General features: G+C 44.4%; 1 protein-coding gene across 1 annotated transcript in view; it reads left to right on the top strand.

The window, feature by feature from the left end:
• Positions 1-22596, top strand: part of LOC138284967 (baculoviral IAP repeat-containing protein 1-like) — a 423184-nt gene that overhangs the window by 12230 nt on the left and 388358 nt on the right. Inside the window, exons 3-4 of the mRNA XM_069224341.1 lie at positions 13417-13516; positions 15233-15314. Coding sequence (XP_069080442.1) covers positions 13417-13516; positions 15233-15314 — 182 coding nt within the window. The remainder of the gene's footprint in view (positions 1-13416; positions 13517-15232; positions 15315-22596) is intronic.

The following is a 22596-nucleotide window of genomic DNA, read 5'->3' as shown; positions in this document are numbered from 1 at the left end:
TGAAGGCAGGCTGTCCTCCCAAGGCTTTGCGCTATCTTCTGGGCACAGATTCTTTGAAGGCTACAGACAGGCTGGTAGGTCCAGGGCCAAGTCAGTTGGTGTCTTCAGTCTTCTCTGCTGGGCGACTTCTGTGGTGTCCAGCTCTTCTTAGGTCTTAGGTAGACAGGAATCTGATTCTAGAGTTAAAGGGTGCCACCTAAGTACTGAATTTAGGGGAATTACAGGGAGTGCCAGTTGGTAGCCAATGGGCTACTCACCTTTAGGGTGACTACACCCCTCCTATCACCAATTCCTTTGAGAAGTGGCATAGCCATAACCCTATTGGTCTAATTCCTTCCATGTAAGAAGGAGGAATTTGAAAAGTAGTGTCCACTTCAGCTCTTGCAGGGATGCCCTTACATGTGATATAATGCACCCTGCCTTTAGGGCTGGAAGGCCTGCCAGAGGGGTGACTTAAATTTATTGCAAGCAATGTGCAGGGGACAGGCTGTGTGCCATGACATGTTTTCATTTTAGGTCTGCACCAAGACACGCAGCCTACGAAGGAAGCACTGTGTGCACTTAGAGAGAGGGTCCCTGAGGGTGGCACAATCTGTGCTGCAGCCCTCAGGGGCCTTCCTTTATTAACCCATGCCCTAGGTACTGGGGGTACCATTTACTAGGTACTTACAGTGTCAACTAAAGGTTTCTCAGTTGGGGAAAACAACTGTGCAGTATTAGGGAAAGCGATCTGGTACTGGGGACCTGTTTAGCGTGGACCCAGTGCACTCTCTGTCGAAATTGCACCATAAACCAGGCAAAAAGTGTGGTGGGGGTGAACATGTCAAAACAGGCACTTTTCTACAGTCCTCCTGCTTATAGTCCCATCTAAGGCACCCTGATCAAAGTGTCTCTCCTAATCCAGTTGGCCACCAGCTCCATCGCTGTCGCAAAATGGAGGTGAACAGTGGGTAACCCTGTCTTGTACCCTTTCCCAGGGAAAATTCTTCTGACATTGTATCATTTATCCAGACTCAGGCTGTGGGACATGAGTACTGCAGTTTTACCCATGCTCGGAAGGAGGGGCCAAAGCCCATCTGCTACAAGACCACCTCTAAGTACGACCATTCTACAGAGTCAACCTAATTTTTGGCTTCCAGTGCCAAAAGCATGATGGTTTCCCCAGTCTTTCCTCCCTAACCAGGCAGTCAAATGGGCATAGCAGGTTGTGTTTGGTGGACCTGTAGGGCTTGCAGTCTGACTGATCTAGTGCCATCACTTGAAGTATTACATGCATTAAGCATTTAGCTATTAGCTAACACCTTCAGCAATAGTTTCACTTCTACACTTAGGAGGAAAATCGGGTGATGTGAGGATTACTGATATGGGGGTTTCATTCCTTATGGATGAGGACAATTGTCGCCTGTTACAGATCCCATGGCAGTTCCTCTCACTGTTTGGACTCATAGAGCATGGTTTGAAACGTGCCTTATCACTTGTCATTTGGGTCAGTGCCTCTGTGTCCTCCCCTCCTGAATCTCCTCCTCCAGGAGCTCCATTGCCTCCCTCCCCAATGTTATTATTGGATTGTCTTTGAGGAAGTCCCCCCAGTTCACAAATGTCCCTGTTATCTATGCATGGGGGCAGAGGTGCTGTAAGAACCCTGGAAAATGCCTGCACTATATCTGTCACTGTTTCCACTTCTTGCCCCTCAGGCGTGCAGTGTTCTGCACCCATTTCTGCCTCCCCTCTGTTGCACCAGCCATGGTAACAGTTTCCCTGGCTTATTGCCCACCTCATATAGCTTTTGGTTGTTTGGATCTAAATATTGTTCATGCTTCCTGGTGCAGTAAGCGCTGGTATCCCTCTCGCATAGCCTTTATGTGGGCCGCTAATGCCATGTCCAGGTTAGCCACATATTGTGTTTCCCATGCTAACAGTTTCTCTTCTGTTTCTCAGCTGTCCCTTTCCATTTCTTTCTGTTTACTTGCAACATGCTATGAATGCCTCCCAAAAGGTAACTTCTGACTACACAGAGTCTTTATTCTCCTGGCAGTATGACTTTGTGGTCTCCTGTGTGAAACACCTAATCGCCTAGTCTGTCAGGACCAAGGTGCTAAGTTTCCAGCCCAGTGTAATGTGGAGGATGATTGTGTCAGTTGCACTGAGAGTGAAGAGTGATCTGAAATTCTTCTAGTTATGTAGTGGATATTGTGGTACCTTCCTAGTTGGCACGCTGGGATCAGAAAATAATCAGTTCTAGAGAGGGACACCAGCCTGTGTGGCATGTAGGATTATTGTTGCTCTATCAGGTGAGTGGCTTGCCATGGGTCGGCTAGTCCCATGGCTTCTAGAAAGCGCCAAGTCTTGTGTCCGCTCTGGGTTGAGCATCCCCCTGGTTATTCTGTCTAGGTTCCCCTGCAGGGTTAGGTTAAGCTTTCCACCGATCACTAGGAGTGCCTCTGGTACTTTCAGTACCATATTTACCCATTGCTATCAATTCTGCAGACTAGAATCCCAGGGGAAAATACCGGGAAGCAGTGTACAACTCTTCCCCCTGCCAGGTTCCTCTAACTGCCATCGACCCTGAGGGTCCACCCTTTTTTCCAACACTTGAAATGGAAGGGATTTGTGAACTATGATGCACGTTCCCTGGGCGCCCCTGGAGAAGCTTTTCTGTACGAGTAAAGCCACAATTATTGCCCAGCAGGTGGGTGTCTTGTAATGGAATTAGGTCAGGAGTGAGGTGGATTATACATTTCCATACTACTCCCCTCTCTACTTTATTTCTCAGCCCAGGTGTCTTTACCCCCATAAGACCTCCGTGGTGAGTGCATATTGGGTCCAGTGATTTCCCATTACCCAGGTTCTGACCAGGAGTTATAATGACTGTCTCCTTTGATGTGCCCAATAGGAAAACCTTAAGGTATTTTTAACTTTCAGGATCCCTAAACATCAATAACCTGCTCCGTTGTAAATCAGGCATTTAAGCACACCCAGATACACTTGGCATCTCAGGCAGAAACCCTATGACAAAGCAAGCCACTAACTGATGTTAGTTGGTGGGGGATCCTCTAAAAACTAAATAGGAGTCAATTTGTCTTCTAATTAAGTGGTTTTATAGGAGATGAGTAGCAGGCTTTCTCCTTGTGACTGTTTTTCTTCTCTACAGGGCCATTTAGCTTTGATTCCAAAGGAGGCACGGGCTGAACAGTACATGTCAGGTCAGTTGTATGGTGATATCTGTTCAGATAGCTACAAAGGCTCCGTTAAAAGTGAGTGGGTTGAGCTCTCTTTGAAGAAGCTAGGAGGGTCCCAGTGTCACTGGTTTGGATCATGACGTAGTCTTCTCAGAATTTGTCCTTCTGAGGGTGATTCATTAAATACCTTTGACTCAGCAGTCCTTCTCCCTCAATCTCTGGAATGATGATATTTGTTTGGGTCTATCACCATACCACAGTGATGGTATTTGATCTTGATTGATCTCTAAAGTTATAGCTTGGTTGGGTCATCGAGGACAGTACACCTGGAAAAGCAAGGGCTGGAAGCCTACCCGATTCTAGTGCCTATCTTTCTTCCCAAAACTATTCTTGTTTGTCAGTGTCTGTTGCTATTTCATTTTTCCCTGCATTAGCTTATCCATAGTGTGTTGTATTATGAAGAACAACATAAGGGCATACACTTTAAATAAAATGAATACACCACATCTCCTAAACAAAATAGGTGCACTGTATCCCGGGGCCTCACCTTGTGCTGGGCCACTGTTGTATAGGCTTTGACTTCTCCCTAGAATGGACTGGGTTAAAACTCAGTGTCCTTTGCTAGACACTGTGCTGTTTGTTCATCCGAGGAAACAAGTGCCCACCAAAATAACCGAAAGTGTTAGTGGGGTGCAAATTGAGCTGATTCAGCCACCTGGGCCTTAGACGCCGATCTATCTTATTGTGGAATTCCTACAGGATAGTGTTTTTGGTATCTACTGCTAATTCCCAGCCTTTCGGGCTCTCTGGAATTGGGAAGTCCATTTCAGACAAATAAGGTACAAAAATAAATGGTAACTTACCATTTTATAAAGTCTACTAAGGGCGATGTATCTGCACGTTGTAAAAAGTATATATGTTATTTTTATTTGTACTTGGCAATGAGCATATTTTCAGAATAAAGAGGATTCATACCAAAGTGTACACATAACCATGTATATATAGAAAATGCTGAGAACATTTGTAAGGACATACCAATATATACATGCACATGAACAATGTGAAAAAGTTAGTAGTATGTTATTGTATGCATATTAACTTAATGTTATGATTCATATAAAATGCATGCCTAGTAAAGTTAAACTTTTTAAATCAAGCTAACTTACTAAGTGAATATTTAACTCTAAGCCAAAGTGTCCCATCTTGCAAAATGTCCTTGTGATGATATGGGCAGCAAATATAATGACAGTCAGTTCCAGTAGGATCAAAAATAGTATGCTTTACTTCCAGTGAGGAAATACCAACATCCAAATTCATAGAGAAGCAAAACAAATTGAAGTAGGCCTCCCAAACGAGTAAAGGGGATATGAAGGAGGGTGCAAAAACTGGAATGGAGGAGGAGGAAGGGAGTGCAAAGGTGGAACTCACTAAGACAGATCAATTACTAAACTAGTGTTGTAGAGCGGGACCTCCTCCTAATAAAGATTCAGAGACCCGAAAGGGCATCACTTACCACCCTTGGAGGTCGATAACGTCTTTTGAATCAGAGAAGAGTGTGGTAATCGAATTCAGTGAACATCAATTTCACAATGTCAAAAATTAAACAATTTGTAAAGTCCAGAATTTAGACACATCATGACCTATTTGGCCACATAAGTAAAACTTCAAACAGGGTAAATTTCAAAGCTTTATTTCCCATTACCACAATGCTGAGGTCATATCAGTGGTGTGCAGAACTAAATTATACACGTAAACAAAAACCGTAGGTTGACCAAAGCGTCTGAAGAAACTTAACCTAGATAGCATTAACACAATTAGGCATTATAGCAGGATAACAGAAACTAGCAATATAATTATTTGTGCAACTGAAACTGATTTCAAAGCAAATTATGATAATTCTGACATAGACAATCCTCAGACAAAAGAAGCTAATTGGCGGGCTGTGTCATCCCTATTGCTATCAGGAATTTGGACTGGCATGTGTGGGGATGGGCTAACATGTAACAAAAAGCAAAAGACAAAAGAAGACAAAACCAATTTTAAAAATCATCTAAGGCACTATCTAAAAATACGAACTGGTGTGAGATGGCTAAGCGGAAAGGAAAAAACACAGAATATCACATTGCAGAAAATACCTTTCCCTTGTCAGTTCAAAGCACCAACGTCTTCACAGCATTAGTAAACAGCTTTCAGTGGCATGGCAGAACAAGGGCTGCACATAGAACAAGAGCCTGGATAGCAGTTCAGAATAAAGTGAACATAGCAATGCTGAACAGCATTAAGTGGCCGACGCCCACACACCCTCCCTGGTGCGGGTCACAACCAGTGGGCGACACCAGGAAGGGTATTAATAAATCCTCGGGTGCGTTGCACCCGAGGATTTTTTTTTTTTTTTAATCTTCCCCCGGGAGACACGGAAGCTTCCGTGTCTCCCCCCCACCCCCCACCTGCCCCTTTGTGACGTCAGCGCGCCGCGAGGCGCGCTGACGTTTCAAAGGTGTTTTCCCATCAAAGCAGGAAGCAGCCTTGCGGCTGCTTCCTGCTTTGATGCGGAAAACGGCCTTTCCCACGTTCGGGAAGGCCTCGTAAGAAAGGGGAGAGTCTCCCCTTTCTTACGAGGCCTTCCTGAAAGTGTTTCCTGGCACCCGATCGCAGCACAGCTCTCCCCTTTCTTACGAGGCCTTCTGAAACTGTTTCTGGCCCCTGATCGCAGCACAGCTGCGATCGGGGGGCCAGGAAACACTTTGAAAAGTCAGAAACAGTTTCAGAAGGCCTCGTAAGAAAGGGGAGAGTCTCTGAAAGCCTTCTGAAAGTGTTTCCTGGCCCCCGATCGCAGCACAGCTGCGATCGGGGGCCAGGAAACACCACTAGACGCCAGGGATTTCACTTTGGGGGGCGGCCCCCTCGGAAAACGGGCCGCCCCCCCGGCATAATTTTTATAAAAAAAAAAAAGGTAGGTGCCCCCGGGGGGGGGGGGGGGGAGGAGGGGGGGGCGTGATCGCGCCCCCCCTGGGGGGATTTTTTTTTTTCAAAATAAAAATAAAAAAAATAAAATAAAATGACAGGGGGTCACCCGTGGGCAGGGGTCAATATTTTTTTTTTAGATGTTGTAGGGGTTCCCTGGGGGCCATTTTGGCCCCCAAGGAAACCATACAACAACTAAAAAAAAACAGATGTATATATAGATCTATATATATCTATGTAGATAGATATATCTATGTACATGGATATATCTATAGATATATCTATATAGATAGATATATATATATAGAGGTAGATCTATATCAATCAAAGAGATTTATAAAGCGCGCTACTCACCCGTGAGGGTCTCAAGGCGCTGGGGGGGGATGGGGGGAGGGAAAGGGGCTGGGAGGTTCACTGTTCGAAAAGCCAGGTTTTGAGGCCCTTCCTGAAAAGAAGTAGGTTTTGGGTCTTGCGAAGGTGGGTTGTGAGGGCGTTCCAGGTTTTGGGTGCAAGGTAGGAGAAGGATCTGCCCCCGGTGGTGGTGTGTATGATGCGGGGGACAGAGGCGAGAGAGAGGTCAGCTGAGCGGACGTTTCGTGTGGGGGTGTGGAAGGTGACTCTCGTTGAGGTAGGCAGGGCCTGTGTTGTGGAGTGATTTGTGTGCGAGGATGAGGATCTTGAAGGTGATCCTTTTGTCAATGGGGAGCCAGTGGAAGGATTTGAGGTGTGGAGAGATGTGTTCGTGTCGGCGGAGGTCGAGGATGAGTCGTGCTGCTGAGTTCTGGATGCGTGTAGGTTGCGCTTGAGTTTTAGAGTGGTGCCGGCATAGAGGGTGTTTCCGTAATCAAGCCTGCTGCTGATGAGTGCGTGAGTGACAGTTTTTCTGGTCTCTGTGGGGATCCATTTTAATGTTTTTCAGTATACGGAGTGTGGTGAAGCATGAGGAGGTGAGAGCGTTGATTTGTTGGGTCATCGAGAGGGAGGAGTCTAGGATGATGCTGAGGTTGCGTGCGTGGTTGGCGGGGGTGGGTGCAGGGCCTAGCGTGGTGGGCCACCATGAGGGGTCCCAGGTGTTTTTGTGTGGGCCAAAGAGGATTATTTCGGTTTTGCTTGAGTTGAGTTTCAGGTGGTTGGCTGTCATATATATATCACTTTTGTCAATATGTGTGTGGTTTCCCTGGGGGGAAAAGGGTCCGACTTGTCTAGTGGCAGTTTTAGTGCCATAAAGAAGCGCAGAAGGTTTATATGCCTACTGCAAAGAGCAAATCTGTATTTTATGTAAATAGCTGAGTACATTAGTAAAGTCAGCCATTACCTGCGCTATAATACCAATGAAATGTATGTGCGGGGTGGAGGGCGGCTATGGAGAGATGAAGGGCACTTTTGCTGGGTGGTAATGAGGGAATCCGAGGAGGAGGGAGTGGGAGCACCAATAATGATTGTTGGACTGGGCGCAGGAGGTGCTAAAGACTGTGACGAATGGTATGTGACAAGGTGTTTTTTTGAGTGTCTTGAAAGTACGTGCTGATTGAGTGAAGAAGCGCAGGTAAGGTGGCCTCTACTGTTGCACGTATCTCACACACACCATCGATTTTGTGACTGTCTACGTAGGCTAGTGTTTTAGAGCAACAGTTTAGCCAATAGCAGAGATGGCATCTTGATGGATGACTGCTGCCTGCACTCGGGTTATAGAGGACCACTCTGACATAGGATCAGAGACTGAGACATCAGATACTGAGACAGCATCTGAGGGATAGGACAATGGCGCAGACTCTGGGAGTGATTTTTTAGTCAGAGGAGTCCCATTCGATAACTCCTCTTCCAGTACATTATGAGGGAGGTGATGAGGACAGTCCTGCTGTCCCTTCGCAAGCTGTTCGTGCAACTGGGTAATAGTGGGTTAGGCCAACCCAGAGAGCAGGTGAATGCGGCGGCAAGCAGAGAGAGAGAGTGCTTTCTTGGGAGCTCCCCAATTTAGTTCAGCCCCAAATTCCACCACCCAAATCATATTGTGGAGACATCAAAATTATCTATGGCAAAACAAACTGGTTTTGTAAGGCAGGCACCTGTGTTTTTGGTCCTGGATTCGGCGACCATATAGAGAAACACACTAAACCCAAACATTTCTGGAAACTAGACATTCGGGGAGTCCACAGAGGTGTGACTTGTGTGGATTCCCCTATGTTTTCTAACCCAGAATACCCTGCAAATATGAAATGTTGAAAAAAAACTCAATTTTTCTCGCATTTCTGTCACACAAACTACAGGAATATGCTGGGATCCACAACATTCCTACCACCCAGTGACTCCTCACCTGTCCTGATAAAAACACTACCCCACTTGAGTGCCTACACCTAGTGCCTGTGTCAGGAATGGATCACCCCAGGGTCAACAGCTGCCTCACGTAAGGACCAACATTGACCGTTGTGTGATCTATTCCTGTCGCAGTCACCAGGCCTAACCATACAAGTGAGGTATCATGTTTATCGGGAGACTTGGGGGAACGCTGGGTGGAAGGAAATTTGTGGCTCCCCTCAGATTCCAGAACTTTCTGTCACCGAAATGTGAGGAAAACCTGTTTTTTTAGCCACTTTTTGAGGTTTGCAAAGGATTCTGGGTAACAGAACCTGGTCCGAGACCCGCAAGTCACCTCATCTTTAATTCCCCTGGGTTTCTAGTTTTCAAAAATGTGCTGGTTTGCTAGGTTTCCCAAGGTGCCGGCTGAGCTAGAGGCCAAAATCCACAGGTAGGCACTGTTTTCTATGAAAAAATGTGATGTGTCCACGTTGTGTTTTGGGGCATTTCCTGTCGCGGGCGCTAGGCCTACTCACACAAGTGAGGTATCATTTTTATCGGGAGACTTGGGGGAACGCTGGGTGGAAGTAAATTTGTGGCTCCTCTCAGATTCCAGAACTTTCTGTCACCGAAATGTGAGGAAAACTTGTTATTTTAGCCACTTTTTGAGGTTTGCAAAGGATTCTGGGTAACAGAACCTGGTTCGAGCCCCGCAAGTCACCCCTCCTTGGATTCCCCTAGGTCTCTAGTTTTCAGAAATGCACAGGTTTGGTAGGTGTCCCTAGGTGCCGGCTGCGCTAGAGGCCAAAATCTACATGTAGGCACTTCGCAAAAAACACCTCTGTTATCTTCCAAAAATTTGGATGTGTCCACGTTGCGCTTTGGGGCGTTTCCTGTCGTGGGCGCTAGGCCTACCCACACAAGTGAGGTATAATTTTTATCGGGAGACTTGGGGGAACGCTGGGTGGAAGGAAATTTGTGGCTCCTCTCAGATTCCAGAACTTTCTGTCACCGAAATGTGAGGAAAACTTCTTTTTTTAGCCACTTTTTGAGGTTTGCAAAGGATTCTGGGTAACAGAACCTGGTCCGAGCCCCGCAAGTCACCCCTCCTTGGATTCCCCTAGGTCTCTAGTTTTCAGAAATGCACCGGTTTGGTAGGTTTCCCTAGGTGCCGGCTGAGCTAGAGGCCAAAATCTACAGGTAGGCACTTCGCAAAAAACACCTCTGTTTTCTTCCAAAAACTTGGATGTGTCCACGTTGCGCTTTGGGGCGTTTCCTGTCGCGGGCCCTCGGCCTACCCACACAAGTGAGGTATCATTTGTATCGGGAGACTTGGGGGAACGCTGGGTGGAAGGAAATTTGTGGCTCCTCTCAGATTCCAGAACTTTATGTCACCGAAATGTGAGGAAAACTTGTTTTTTTAGCCACTTTTTGAGGTTTGCAAAGGATTCTGGGTAACAGAACCTGGTCCGAGCCCCGCAAGTCACCCCTCCTTGTATTACCCTAGGTCTCTAGTTTTCAGAAATGCACAGGTTTGGTAGGTTTCCCTAGGTGCCGGCTGAGCTAGAGGCCAAAATCTACAGGTAGGCATTTCGCAAAAAACATCTCTGTTTTCTTCCAAAAATTTGGATGTGTCCACGTTGCGCTTTGGGGCGTTTCCTGTCGCGGGCGCTAGGCCTACCCACACAAGTGAGGTATCATTTTTATCGGGACACTTGGGGGAACGCTGGGTGGAAGGAAATTTGTGGCTCCTCTCAGATTCCAGAACTTTCTGTCACCGAAATGTGAGAAAAACTTGTTTTTTTAGCCACTTTGTGAGGTTTGCAAAGGATTCTGGGTAACAGAACCTGGTCCGAGCCCCGCAAGTCACCCCTCCTTGGATTCCCCTAGGTCTCTAGTTTTGAAAAATGCACAGGTTTTGTAGGTTTCCCTATGTGTCGGCTGAACTAGAGGCCAAAATCTACAGGTAGGCACTTTGGAAAAAACAGCTGTGTTTTCTATCAAAAAATAGGATGTGTCCATGTTGTGTTTTGGGGCATTTCCTGTCGCGGGCACTAGGCCTACCCACACATGTGAGGTATCATTTTTATCGGGAGACTTGGGGGAACATAGAATAGCAAAACAAGTGTTATTGCCCCTTATCTTTCTCTACATTTTTTCCTTCCAAATATAAGAGAGTGTGTAAAAAAGACGTCTATTTGAGAAATGCCCTGCAATTCACATGCTAGTATGGGCACCTCGGAATTCAGCGATGTGCAAATAACCACTGCTCCTCAAAATCTTATCTTGATCCCATTTTGGAAATGCAAAGGTTTTCTTGATACCTCTTTTTCACTCTTCATATTTCAGCAAATGAATTGCTGTATACCCAGTATAGAATGAAAACCAACTGCAGGGTGCAGCTCATTTATTGGCTCTGGGTACCTATGGTTCTTGATGAACCTACAAGCCCTTTATATCCCCGCAACCAGAAGAGTCCAGCAGACAAAACAGTATATTGCTTTCAGAAATCTGACATCGCAGGAAAAAGTTACAGAGTAAAACATAAAGAAAAATGGCTGTTGTTTTCAGCTCAATTTCAATATATTTTTATTTCAGCTGTTATTTTCTGTAGGAAAACCTTGTAGGATCTACACAAATGACCCCTTGCTGAATTCAGAATTTTGTCTAGTTTTCAGAAATGTTTAGCATTCCGGGATCCAGTATTGGTTTCACACCCATTCCTGTCACTAACTGGAAGGAGGCTGAAAGCACCAAATATAGTAAAAATGGGGTATGTCCCAGTAAAATGCCAAATTTGTGTTGAAAAATGTGGTTTTCTGATTCAAGTCTGCCCGTTCCTGAAAGGTGGGAAGATAGTGATTTCAGCACCAGAAACCCTTTGTTGATGGCATTTTCAGGGAAAAAACCACAAGCCTTCTTCGGCAGCCCTTTTTTCCCATTGTTTTGGAAAAAACTAAATTTTCACTGTATTTTGGCTATTTTCTTGGTCTCCTCCAGGGGAAACCACAAACTCTGGGTACCATTAGAATTCCTAGGATGTTGGAAAAAAAGGACGCAAATTTGGCGTGGTTAGCTTATGTGGACAAAAAGTTATGAAGCCCTAAGCGCGAACTACCCCAAATAGCCAAAAAAGGGCTCAGCACTGGGGGGGAAAAGGCCCATCAGCTAAGGGGTTAAAGAGCATAGACTCAAGTAAAGTATAGAACAGGGTCTCAGGACAGTCAAGAGCAGACTGTCCCTCCAGAGTCTCGGGGCAGACAAACTAAAGTTCCAAAAGTCTCTAGCTTCTCTCCAATTGGTCAGAGACGGTGGGCTTATGCCAGGTGAGATGATCAATATCCAATCGCGTCCAATTGCATTTATTAAGTTGCAACTATTTGACAGTTATCACTGAATGGGCTTTGTTAATGCAGCAGTAAGAACAAAATAAGCAACATTTGTCTTCTTCCACTCGCTGCGAAGATGAATAGAAGCCTAGTCTAGTCAGGCTAATACAAATACATATCAATGAAATTGACATACATAAAACCTACTGCGCACCTTACAATTCTGAACCCATATATTCACAAGCAAAATTGTTTATTAGTAAATGTTATTATTGCATGGCACTACTATAAAAGCGCTGTGCATTTATCTTTCTGCACATATACCAACAAGAATTTTAACTTCTCCAAAAATATTTTTATGTATAAGCCCAACTAGGGGAAGGAATACAAAGACAGTCACTTACTTTTTGTATGTCTATGCTATGTCAAAAAAGGTCGCCCTAAAAATAAAAATCAAAGCACATGTAAAGCAAGTGTATTCCAAGTGAATCAAACAAATATAATAGTTGCTTTACATGTGCTTTGATTTTTATTTTTAGGGCGACCTTTTTTGACATAGCATAGACATACAAAAAGTAAGTGACTGTCTTTGTATTCCTTCCCCTAGTTGGGCTTATACATAAAAATATTTTTGGAGAAGTTAAAATTCTTGTTGGTCCTGATGAAGCGTCGCTGGATCCGGCTGGACCATTAGACGCGAAACATGTAGATCTGACTAGAGGTACTAAAAAGGGTTCTATCCTCTTGCATCATTGTTGGGAGTATGTGAGCATTACAACTCACTTTTAGACTCTCACTTCGTTTTTAATCTTGGTCTCCATCTTACTAATTTTGATTAAAATGTATGATTAATATACTTTGATGGATAACCAATTTTTATATTTCCACACTCTCCTTTATTGCTCGTATACTACAAATTTGGTATTCCTCCTGCAAGATTTGATTCCACCGCTACTATTAGAGCAATACGGTTAAGAGCCCCCTTCGGGGAGCCCGTTAGGCATTGCAGCACCGGCCTAATGAGGAGCTGTCCCAATGATGAAGCCAGTCATCCAATGCGATGCATGAGGGCTCTTGCTCCTGTTGAATTAGGTCCCCTGTTGCCCTAATTATTGGAACAGTGTACCTTTATTTTTCTACAAAGACCTATGCAGCCTTTAGATATCTTTTTGAATTTTAGCTGTATGAAGGGATTACTTGTTAGAGAGGTGTGAAGCATGCAAAGGAATTTAGGGTCTGAAGTATAGTTTGGTGGGTGGATTATATACCGCCACCATGGCAGAGTGCTTTACTCCTGGCATGGAGAGAGTACTTCATCCGTATGTCAAACGTTCATCATTTGTTTTTCCAAAAAAGAAAATCCCAAAGCACATTTGTGTGTAAAAATTAAAAAAAACATTGATTCCCCTCCTTGCAATGTGAGTTTTCTTCCCGGGCATGGGGTCATTTTGTTGTTTTCACTGCCCTTTATCGCCAGATTTTACCTGGCGTGACAGGCAGTGAAAACATGCCATTTATCTACCATACTAAATAGGGCATTCATTATGCTACTAGACTTGTTTCTCCAAAGCTCCACACTGTGCTACCTGAAATTAGGCAATATAACTGGTGACTTAGTTAATGATATTCAACTTTTGTTCAACTTGCAGATTTTAAGGACACAGTGCAGTGCTTTTCCTGTGGTGGATGCTTAGGTAATTGGGAGGAAGGTGATGATCCATGGAAAGAGCATGCAAAGTGGTTTCCAAAGTAAGTAAACCAACCAAACGTATACTTCATCCCTGAAAAAGCAAGGTAAAACAAATCAAAGGATCCCGTTCATTGAAATTTTGAGAGTGGGACCATCAAGCAAATCAAGTTAAATGGAATACTGTCTATAGATATCATCGCTCACCTTCCGCCGACCCTGTGTCACAATCTACAGTTGTCTAGACCAGGGTGGGAGGAGTGACAGCTCGGGCAAGAGGAGAAATGTAACTACTCAAGTGAAACACTAGAAAAGTGCTCTGATCTACCCCCTCCTTTTTTAACAACTTCGACCTCCACATATGCACAATCCCTCAAACCATATATGGTGCCATACACAAAAAAGTCCTTGTCCCCAACATACTGACTGACCAGACACTGCAGGTGTAGACAGTGTTTTTACTTTAAGAACTTACCACAATAAAGAGGCCTCACTCTCACTGGAGCAGCTCAAAGTATGGCGATGCCAAGGACCAAACGATGAGGAAAAGCTTCCAAGTGACTTAGAACAAACAAGGCCAGCACTCATGCAGGCATGATCGAACAACAGTTTACACTCACACGCATGCACAAACGCTCTCACCCGCGCACACACACACCAAGACAAACTGTATTTTTTTTTAGATTCCATATCCACCGTGATGGTCTCATCTCTGAGAAGGATCACAGAGAATGTATCGAAACTAAACCATTTGAAAAAAACATACTTTAAAATATTTAGAAAGTATGTACCCATTATAAGTACTGGCCCTCAGTGCACCATTGCTGACATAGATAGAGGTTGCCTGGTTCCAATACAATTGCATGACCTCAGGAACAAAAATTGTTTTGATAGGGTAGATTACACACACAAATCACACGCATGTTCTCACACACGCACACACTTTCATTTACTAGCAGCATTCCTGACCTAATGATGGTCAGATCATTGAAAACGCTTTTATGGGTTTCCTTGATGCTCCTGGCTCTCTTGAAGAGCTGTGATGGATATATTTGCAGCAAATGAGATTAAAAAAGAAGACGGAGTTAGAGCCACTGAAAGTAAGTAAAACTATAATAATGAAATAAAGTACAATGACTCAAATAAGAAAAAAAGACAATCTGAAAGTAATCAGAAGGAAAACAACCCATAAAAAGATCACACGAGAATCCCTTAGTACTCATGTTCTGGTCACAGCAGTATACACTACAATACTGTACAAACTCATACCACTATTGTGCCATGGACTAGAAGAGTACAAAAAGGATCGTGGAGTGGAAAGAGGATGAAGTGCTGATGGAGATGAGGTAAGAGAAGCTGTGGGATAATGGAGTTAATTATAATATATGATGATAAACATACTTGCATGCACCTAGTGGGCTATACTTAGCCCTTCTGTTTATAGTAAGCAGTATGGTTGTGTTGGGAAGCCAGGTAACTTCAATATCGGACCAGAAGGCTTGACTTTAATATGTTGACATTTAACAGCCATGGGCTGGTTGATGCACCAGCAAATCTATTGGGTCATGAATTCAGTTCCAGGTTCTCCCTAATCATCTTGTGTGAATATTGATATCTTGTTTTCATTTTACGGGCTATGGATTGATTGGTTTTATAATGTCAGTGGAATGGCTTTGGTTTTATAATGTCAGTGGAATGGCTTCCAAATATATATGAATATAGTTTCTTGAAAACGTTTGCCTTTTGGATAGCATACCTGATTTATTCTGTATTTCCAGGTGTATGTTTCTTCAAACTGAGAAATCCCGAGATGATATCACAGAGTATATTGGGAGCTACAGTGGATTTGAAGGAGTGACGGTAGGAAGTCATATAAAGAATTAACTAGGAAACTAAAGATAAGGTTTCTTTTTAACTATTCAGGTTAGCATAAAATATATATCAGAATGAGGGTGGTTATGTAATTGGTTTAAGAGGTTCCTTAAGAGCTGGGTGGCAATGGTTAAATGTGGAGAAGTCATGGTCACCCATTCCTCATACCCGCTGCCTCATTTAGAAGTCTGTCATCAGAGAGACCCCTGAACGCTGGCTGACATGCCATTGGTAAAGCCTATTGATAGTGACCCTACCTATGGCCTGTCAGCCTTTTGTCCCTGTACGACTGCCTGCCCAGTTTAGTGCTAATGGACAGGTAAAACAACCGCTGTTTCCCACACACTGGAAGAAGTCTCCTGGCATTACTTTTTTAACCAAGAACAGACCCCTACTTTTTCTTCTCAATAGAAAAAAAAGCCATGCAATAGGACATGCCACCATGCCATAGCGTGTTCGGCCAGCTGACATGTTGTCTTCGTCACCCTACCTGACACTGATGGAATGATAAGACCATCTAGCTAAGTCAAGGGTCTAAGTTAAGCCATCACCCCCCACTTCTTTATGGGTCCAAGCGCCAGGAGTCTTATTAACTCATGGTTGGCTCTATCACTGACTAATCAGTTTCTTCTCCCTCCTCCCAAAGCATCTGGTGTTCCCTCCACAAGTTTCCCCAGTCCATTTCACCAGGAATTATTGCAGGCGATCACATTTGGGAGTTGTTGCAGAGTGTGAGAACAAGCGAGCAGCAAGAACAAAAGTGTGTGTGAGTGAGAAGAGTGAATTGTGTCATGAGTTCGGTTGGACGCTAGAGGGTGTTGACTGTGATTGCTGGTGATGTAAAATGGGAACTAATGTTTAGAGTGTGCCAAAAAACAACGCTATATAATACATTAAAGCAAGTGGGTGCGTAATGATTGTGGGTAAACGTGCAGTGCCAGTCACCACGCTGTATCACAATATACTTGTGACTAATGACTTTGCCTCCTTCGCATTTCCCTACATGTGTCAAATAGAACTGTGAGAAGAATAGGGTGCTGTAAAGGTGAGGATTTCTGCTTGCCACACTGGCCAAGCCATATTTCCCTGGGTGGTTCTCCTAATTTTATTTTTGTATAGATCCCTATATGTATATTATATAACTTTATTGTGCAGAGGACGCAACTTGCCTTGGAGCAAATAGGCTTCTTTGTTATAGGACATTTTTTGATTCTTACTGGGTGCCCTTAGAGATCTTTAAAACTGTTGAGGCTACCCTGCACAGTTTCTTGCATCTCTTTAGTGTGATTGTTTTCAGCATATGAAGGTCTTCCAGCAAAAACGACCTGTCCTACCTGTAATGGATACAAAAATAATTTTAATGTGGGCAGTAGGGTGAATATGTAATGTTTACCCGACAATTAGAGAGTCCAGCATTAGATAAATGTAGTATTAGGTAGTTTGGGGTAAATTGTATAGAGGGTTTTTGCCAAGCTGCACGTGGCACTTAAGGTCAGGAGGAATGTAGATGGTGGAAGGTTCTGCAGTGATTTACACAGTGCCCTAGCCTTCAAACACAGGTATGGAAGATTTCCATTAATTGTTATTTTTTGCATTTGCCACTTAATTTGCACACACCTGCTTACCAGCATGGCATCAGATTGTCCTGGGCAGTCTACAGACCAACCCTAAATGTGATAATCTTTCTGTGCTTGTAAATGTTATGCTCTAAAATGACTGACATCTGATCCTTACTCATGTGGCTGATTGCTTATCCAGGAAAAGAAAAGGAAGAAAAGAAGGAAATAAAGCATTATAGGAAGAAGTTATAGGGTCATAGGGTAATAGGAATAGAAAGGATAAGTAAAGGTACTGCAAGAAGACTGGGGTGTGTTAAGAAGTTAGGGTCTAAAGAAATAATGCCAAGTAGAATGTAAATGATATTGTTGGACAAGAAACTGAGGACCTGATTGAGACCTTGGCGGATGGGATACTCCGTCACAAACGTGACGGATATCCTGCCCGCTGTTTTACAAGCTCCATAGGATATACTGGAACTTGAAATACGGCGGATGGGATATCCGTCACGTTTGTGACAGAGTGCCCCATCCGCCAAGGTCGTAATCAGACCCTAGATGTCTTAGAGTGGCAGTTTAGTGTATAGATGCACTAGACTAGTTTTGATGGGTTCATGCAGGGAAAGTCTAATTTAATTGAACCACAAAGGACACATGGACATTAGCAAGATGAAAGAAAGGTTGAGACCAGACTATTGGTGGCTTGGTCCAGATAAACAAGTGGAAAGAGTGGTCGGAGAATGGGTTTAGTGTAGCTAAATTGACAAAGTAAACCAGCCAAGATAAATAGAAGATTGCTAGATAGTCATTGAGAAGACATAGGGGGTCATTATGACCCTGGCGGAAGGCGGAGAAGCGGCGGTAAGACCACCAACAGGCTGGCGGTCTTTTTTTTTGTATTATGACCATGGCGGTTACCGCCATGGTCATCCGCCGGTTCTCCGTTCCGCCCGCCAGGCTGGAGACCAGGGTCTCCAGCCCGGGGTCTCCAGCCGGACCCGGCTGCCCGCCATGGATTTCATGGGGTTTGAAACCGCCATGAAATCCATGGCGGTAAGCACTATCAGTGCCAAGGAATTCCTTCCCTGGCACTGATAGGGGTCTCCCCCACCCCCCACCCCCACCTCGACTCCCTCCCCTACCCCCCCACCACCCCTGCCACCCCCCAAAGGTGGCAGGACCCCCCTCCCCACCCCGTCCCCCAACATAACATCACACATACACACACAACACGCACGCAGGCACCACCAACACACATACACGCACACACACCGACATACATGCAAACATTCACACACACAGTCAGACACGCACATCCACATTCAAACATAAATGCACACATCCATACAGACATACCTACAGACATACACGTACTCATTCCCAAACACACAACACCCCCGCAAGCATACACGCACTCACACACCCCCTCTACATACACACACGCACACCCCCATGCATGCACACCATACACAACACTCCCCCACCCCCCTCCCCTCACGGACGATCGACTTACCTGGTCCGACGATCCTCCAGGAGGGGACGAGAGCCATGGGGGCTGCTCTGCCGACACCACTCCGCCAACAGAACACCGCCACGCCGAATCACAGGACGTGATTTGCTGGGCGGGTTCTGTTGGCGTGGCGGTGGAGGTGGAGCAACCTACACTTCCCCGCCGCCCGCCAGTATGGCTGTTGGCGGCTCTCTATCCGTAAAAGGACGGAGAGCTTCCAACGGTCATAATAGGCCGAGCAACAAACCGCCACTACTGGCGGTCTTCCGCACGGCAGTCCCTCGGCGGTCTTGTTAAAAGACCGCCGAGGTTGTAATGACCACCATAGTTTTTGGCAGAATGGGAACCTTAGAAGAGATTAATTTAGGAAAATATGTCATATTAGTAATTGACATGTTTTCGATATGGCTGAAGACGTTCATTTGAGGAGTGTACTGTTTTTAAGGTTTTTAGGTGGAAAGGGTTTCCAAAGACTATTTTGACAATTATTGGCACACATCCGGCTTTTAGAGAGATGGAAACATGTTTAAAAGAAAAAATAATAAATCAGATATTACCCATAGATAATTGGCATGGTCTAGAGACTGAAGAAAACGTTAAAGAAAGCTGTTCATATAGCAAGGATCAGTGAGAATGACTGAAGAGAAGAGTTGCAGAAAAGAAGAGGTGCATAGAAATGCCTTGTGGCACTTAGGGAAGAGTACCTTTTGAATTTATTGAGTGCAAAAAAACAGACTGTGCAAAATATCTCAAACTGCAAAGATATTGACAGCAGTGGCATAATAGGTAATTGAGGAAAAAGAGAATAACAAGCTGTTTATAGGAAGAGCCTGTTAGACAGAAAGAGATCGACCATAGTTACAGAAATATGCATTGGATATTTGGTGGAATTAAAAAAACTGTTGTGAAGTACCAAATGATCAAAGTACACCAGCTCATTAAAAGTGACAACATTGTTTAAAACACTTATCAGAACAGAGGGCACAGATATTTGGAACTTAAAAAGAGTGGTTAAGGTTATAACTGATCAAGGAGATACTCAAGGTTCAGAAAGCAGATAGAGAAAGGGAGGAGATAAAGAACAAAAGTAAAAAAGGCAGCTGTAGTGGGAAGACAAAAGGAACATTGAGGAATACCCGGAAGGTTAAAATACTGATTAATATGGGAATTGTTGCCAGTATTGTTCTGTGGGAAAAGTATTAAGAAGTGTACTCAGAATACCTTTTAGCATGATGGCTTAGCAGGTGTTTTACTGTGAAATAAGTTGAATTTTTCTATTTGTTTTTAGTTCTGTAGCAGATAAAAAAAACTGAAGGAATAAAGTGTGTAGTATATTGACTGAAGATAAGGTTACATAGGTAACAGGACTGGTTGTGAATGTTCTAAGAACATTGTGAAGTAATGTATGGGGGAGAAGGAGGATTCAAAAGATGCAGTGAGAGGGCCTGGAAACAGTGGATAAGGTGCTTGCTAAGAATAAACCTTTTCCACCTGATTGGGTATTTAACGTGTTTAAGTGGTATCTTCATTACAAGCCTCCCGAAGTCTTATGTTTTAGTGCCAAGTAATTTGGAGTGTCTGAATGTGGGGAGAACATGCCATCTTGAATAAGCTCCTTGCTTCATTGGGTAACTGTTGTATGGTGATGAGCACAGACAGCACAGGAGTTATGTGATCAAAGTGATTAGTTCTGAATACCAGTCTCACTTGCTCATGTGGTGCTGCCTAGTGTGAAGAAAAGTCTACTTTCGGTATTCTCAAGCAATGAATCACAATAGTCCAATCTCGATAGGAGTAGCACAATTTTGATATCAAGCTCAGGAATTAAACGCTTGACTCTTCAAATAAATTTTTAATGATGTTTTGCATTTTTTGTCTTCAGCACTTACATGTTTGTGAAGATTGAGTTTTTTATCAAGTGTGAATCCCAGTGACTTGGTGAAATCAGTGATTACAGGGTTACAATCAGGGCTAGCTTGAGCACTAGTGGAGCCCTGTACCACAATCTTCCCCCCCCCCCCATGACCTCCTCTTTGGATCCCTGCCACCCAGCAAAAGTGCACTGCATCTCTCCGTAGCTCCTCTCTCACATACATTTCATTTGTTTTGAAGCTCTGGTAAACACTAGCTATGCTAGTCCACTCATCTATCCACATAAAATACAGATCTGTTCTTTGCAGCAGGCATATTAACTCTCTGCGCTACTTTATAGCGAGTCAAAACTGCCACTAGACAAAACTCCGATCTCTCTCTGTCAGGAAAATTAATCACAAGAGCTATCTTGATATTTTTTTGTTGCCTGACAGTCTGTGCACAAGGAACTTTGCTTCAGGTGCATTTAAATTGTTATTGCTAAATACCATGCCCCCTCCTGTGAGGTCAGTGGTCCCCCTCCAGATCAGCGTCAAATGTGGCTGAGCATTTTGCACCTCCCTAACACCGGCCCTGGTTGCAATCTAGAAGTTAGAGGGAAACCAGCCAAGATTAAATAGGAACCGAGCAATGAGGTAGGGAAATCAGCAAGAATTCTAGTTTGTGAATAGTTTTGAATATGAAAGTGGATCATCATACAGGCATGGACCACTTTAAGAATAAGATAAAGAAGATCGATTTCACGAAGTGAGGAAAGTTTCATGTAGAACTGAATATCATCATCATAGAAAGGTGTTGTGGCTGCTTAAGAATGTTGGGTACAGTCTGGAATCTCTGTCATTGAGATTCTAACTGAGGGGTCTCGAGGACGGTCTGCGGAGTGGACAGATACTGGACGGTTGAGGAAATGGGAGCTGACGCTGCTGTTGGGTTGGTGGTTTTTGAATAAAGCTCTTTACACTAAACTACCGTGTCAGAGCTTAACACTGGCGACGAGGTGACCACCAACCCAGAACCCACGGATTTCTACTCTTCTGTCGCGACGCCATTTCCCCAGGGACTTGCTGCGCTTTTCCTACCTGATCGAACGAAAGTGCCTGTTTTCCTGGTTGAACGGATGGTCTTCTCCGTGTTGTTGGCAGAGTGGGCGTCTCCGGCGACCTCCATCAAATTTTCCCTGTGTCAGCGGCAGCGTGGACGTTTTTCGCGGTCTCCACTAGGTGGGGGTGAGAACACGTTCCAGGAACGATTTCTGTCTGCTCTGGACAGTGGATTTGTTTGTGTTTTTGTCCTTTCTTGCCGGCTACAGTTTTTTGTTTCAGTTCAGCGCGAGCCTCCAACGGACCCAGCGCGCTCGAGTGGGCACGCTCATTTGTTGCTACAGGAGCCTAGCAACGCGGCCCTGGCAACGACAAGTATACGGAAGGCCTAATAACGCGAGCCTGCATTGCGTGCGCAGCCATAGCAACGCTGCCTAGCAACGCGTTTGCGTCTCAATCGTCCAAGCCAGATTTATATATTTTTTTTTTTCTTTTTCTCCTCTTCGTTGTGCAGTGCTACATTGTGGAACAGTTTAAAGGGATTTTCTTCTACAGTGGACTTAAGACGCGTTACAAGTTATGGCTACTCCTACAATGTCTCAGCCTCCTCCTTTTCTAACGGATAAAGGCGACCCGATTCTTCTGTGGAAGCGTTGGAAGAATCTTTTTGATTCCTATTTAATAGCGATAGGTGGGGAAAAGTTCTCTCCTGCAAGGAAACAAGCAGTCTTGTTGCACAATTTAGGAATTGAGGGCAGGAATATCTATGATAGTCTAGAGACCTTGTCCTTTGGAGGGGCAGAAGGTGAACCCAGAGACTGTTATGAGATGTCTGTGGCCATTTTAGCAGCACACTTTGAATCCAAACTCAATGTTGTTCTTGAGAGACACAAGTTTTTTGCACGCTCACAAGGGAAGTCTGAAAGTGTGGGTAATTACATTGCTGTTTTGCGCACGCTAGCACGCACTTGTGATTTTGGTGACATCACGGATTCCTTAATCCGTGACCAACTCGTCCGATGTACTAACAACAAGAGAGTTCAGGAGAAGCTACTGACGAAAAACCCAGGCTTAAGAGAGGCCATTGCAATTGTTGAAGGGATGGAGAGCACCAATAGTTGGATTAAGGAGATGAGTGGAGACAATGATTTGTGCATGGTTCAAGCACCGCATTTTCGCGAGGAGGTCTTGAGGGTTAGCTGTGACAGTGACAGTAAAACCCCAGGATTTACCCAAGAGAGGAAGAGAGAGCCTAGACTTCAGCGTTGTTTCCGTTGTGGTAATACAGGACA

This window comes from Pleurodeles waltl, chromosome 1_1 (genome assembly GCF_031143425.1).
Source record: "Pleurodeles waltl isolate 20211129_DDA chromosome 1_1, aPleWal1.hap1.20221129, whole genome shotgun sequence".
Taxonomy (NCBI): domain Eukaryota; kingdom Metazoa; phylum Chordata; class Amphibia; order Caudata; family Salamandridae; genus Pleurodeles; species Pleurodeles waltl.
The sequence above is the reverse complement of the archived record's forward strand: the minus strand, read 5'-3'. Positions and strand labels throughout refer to the sequence as shown.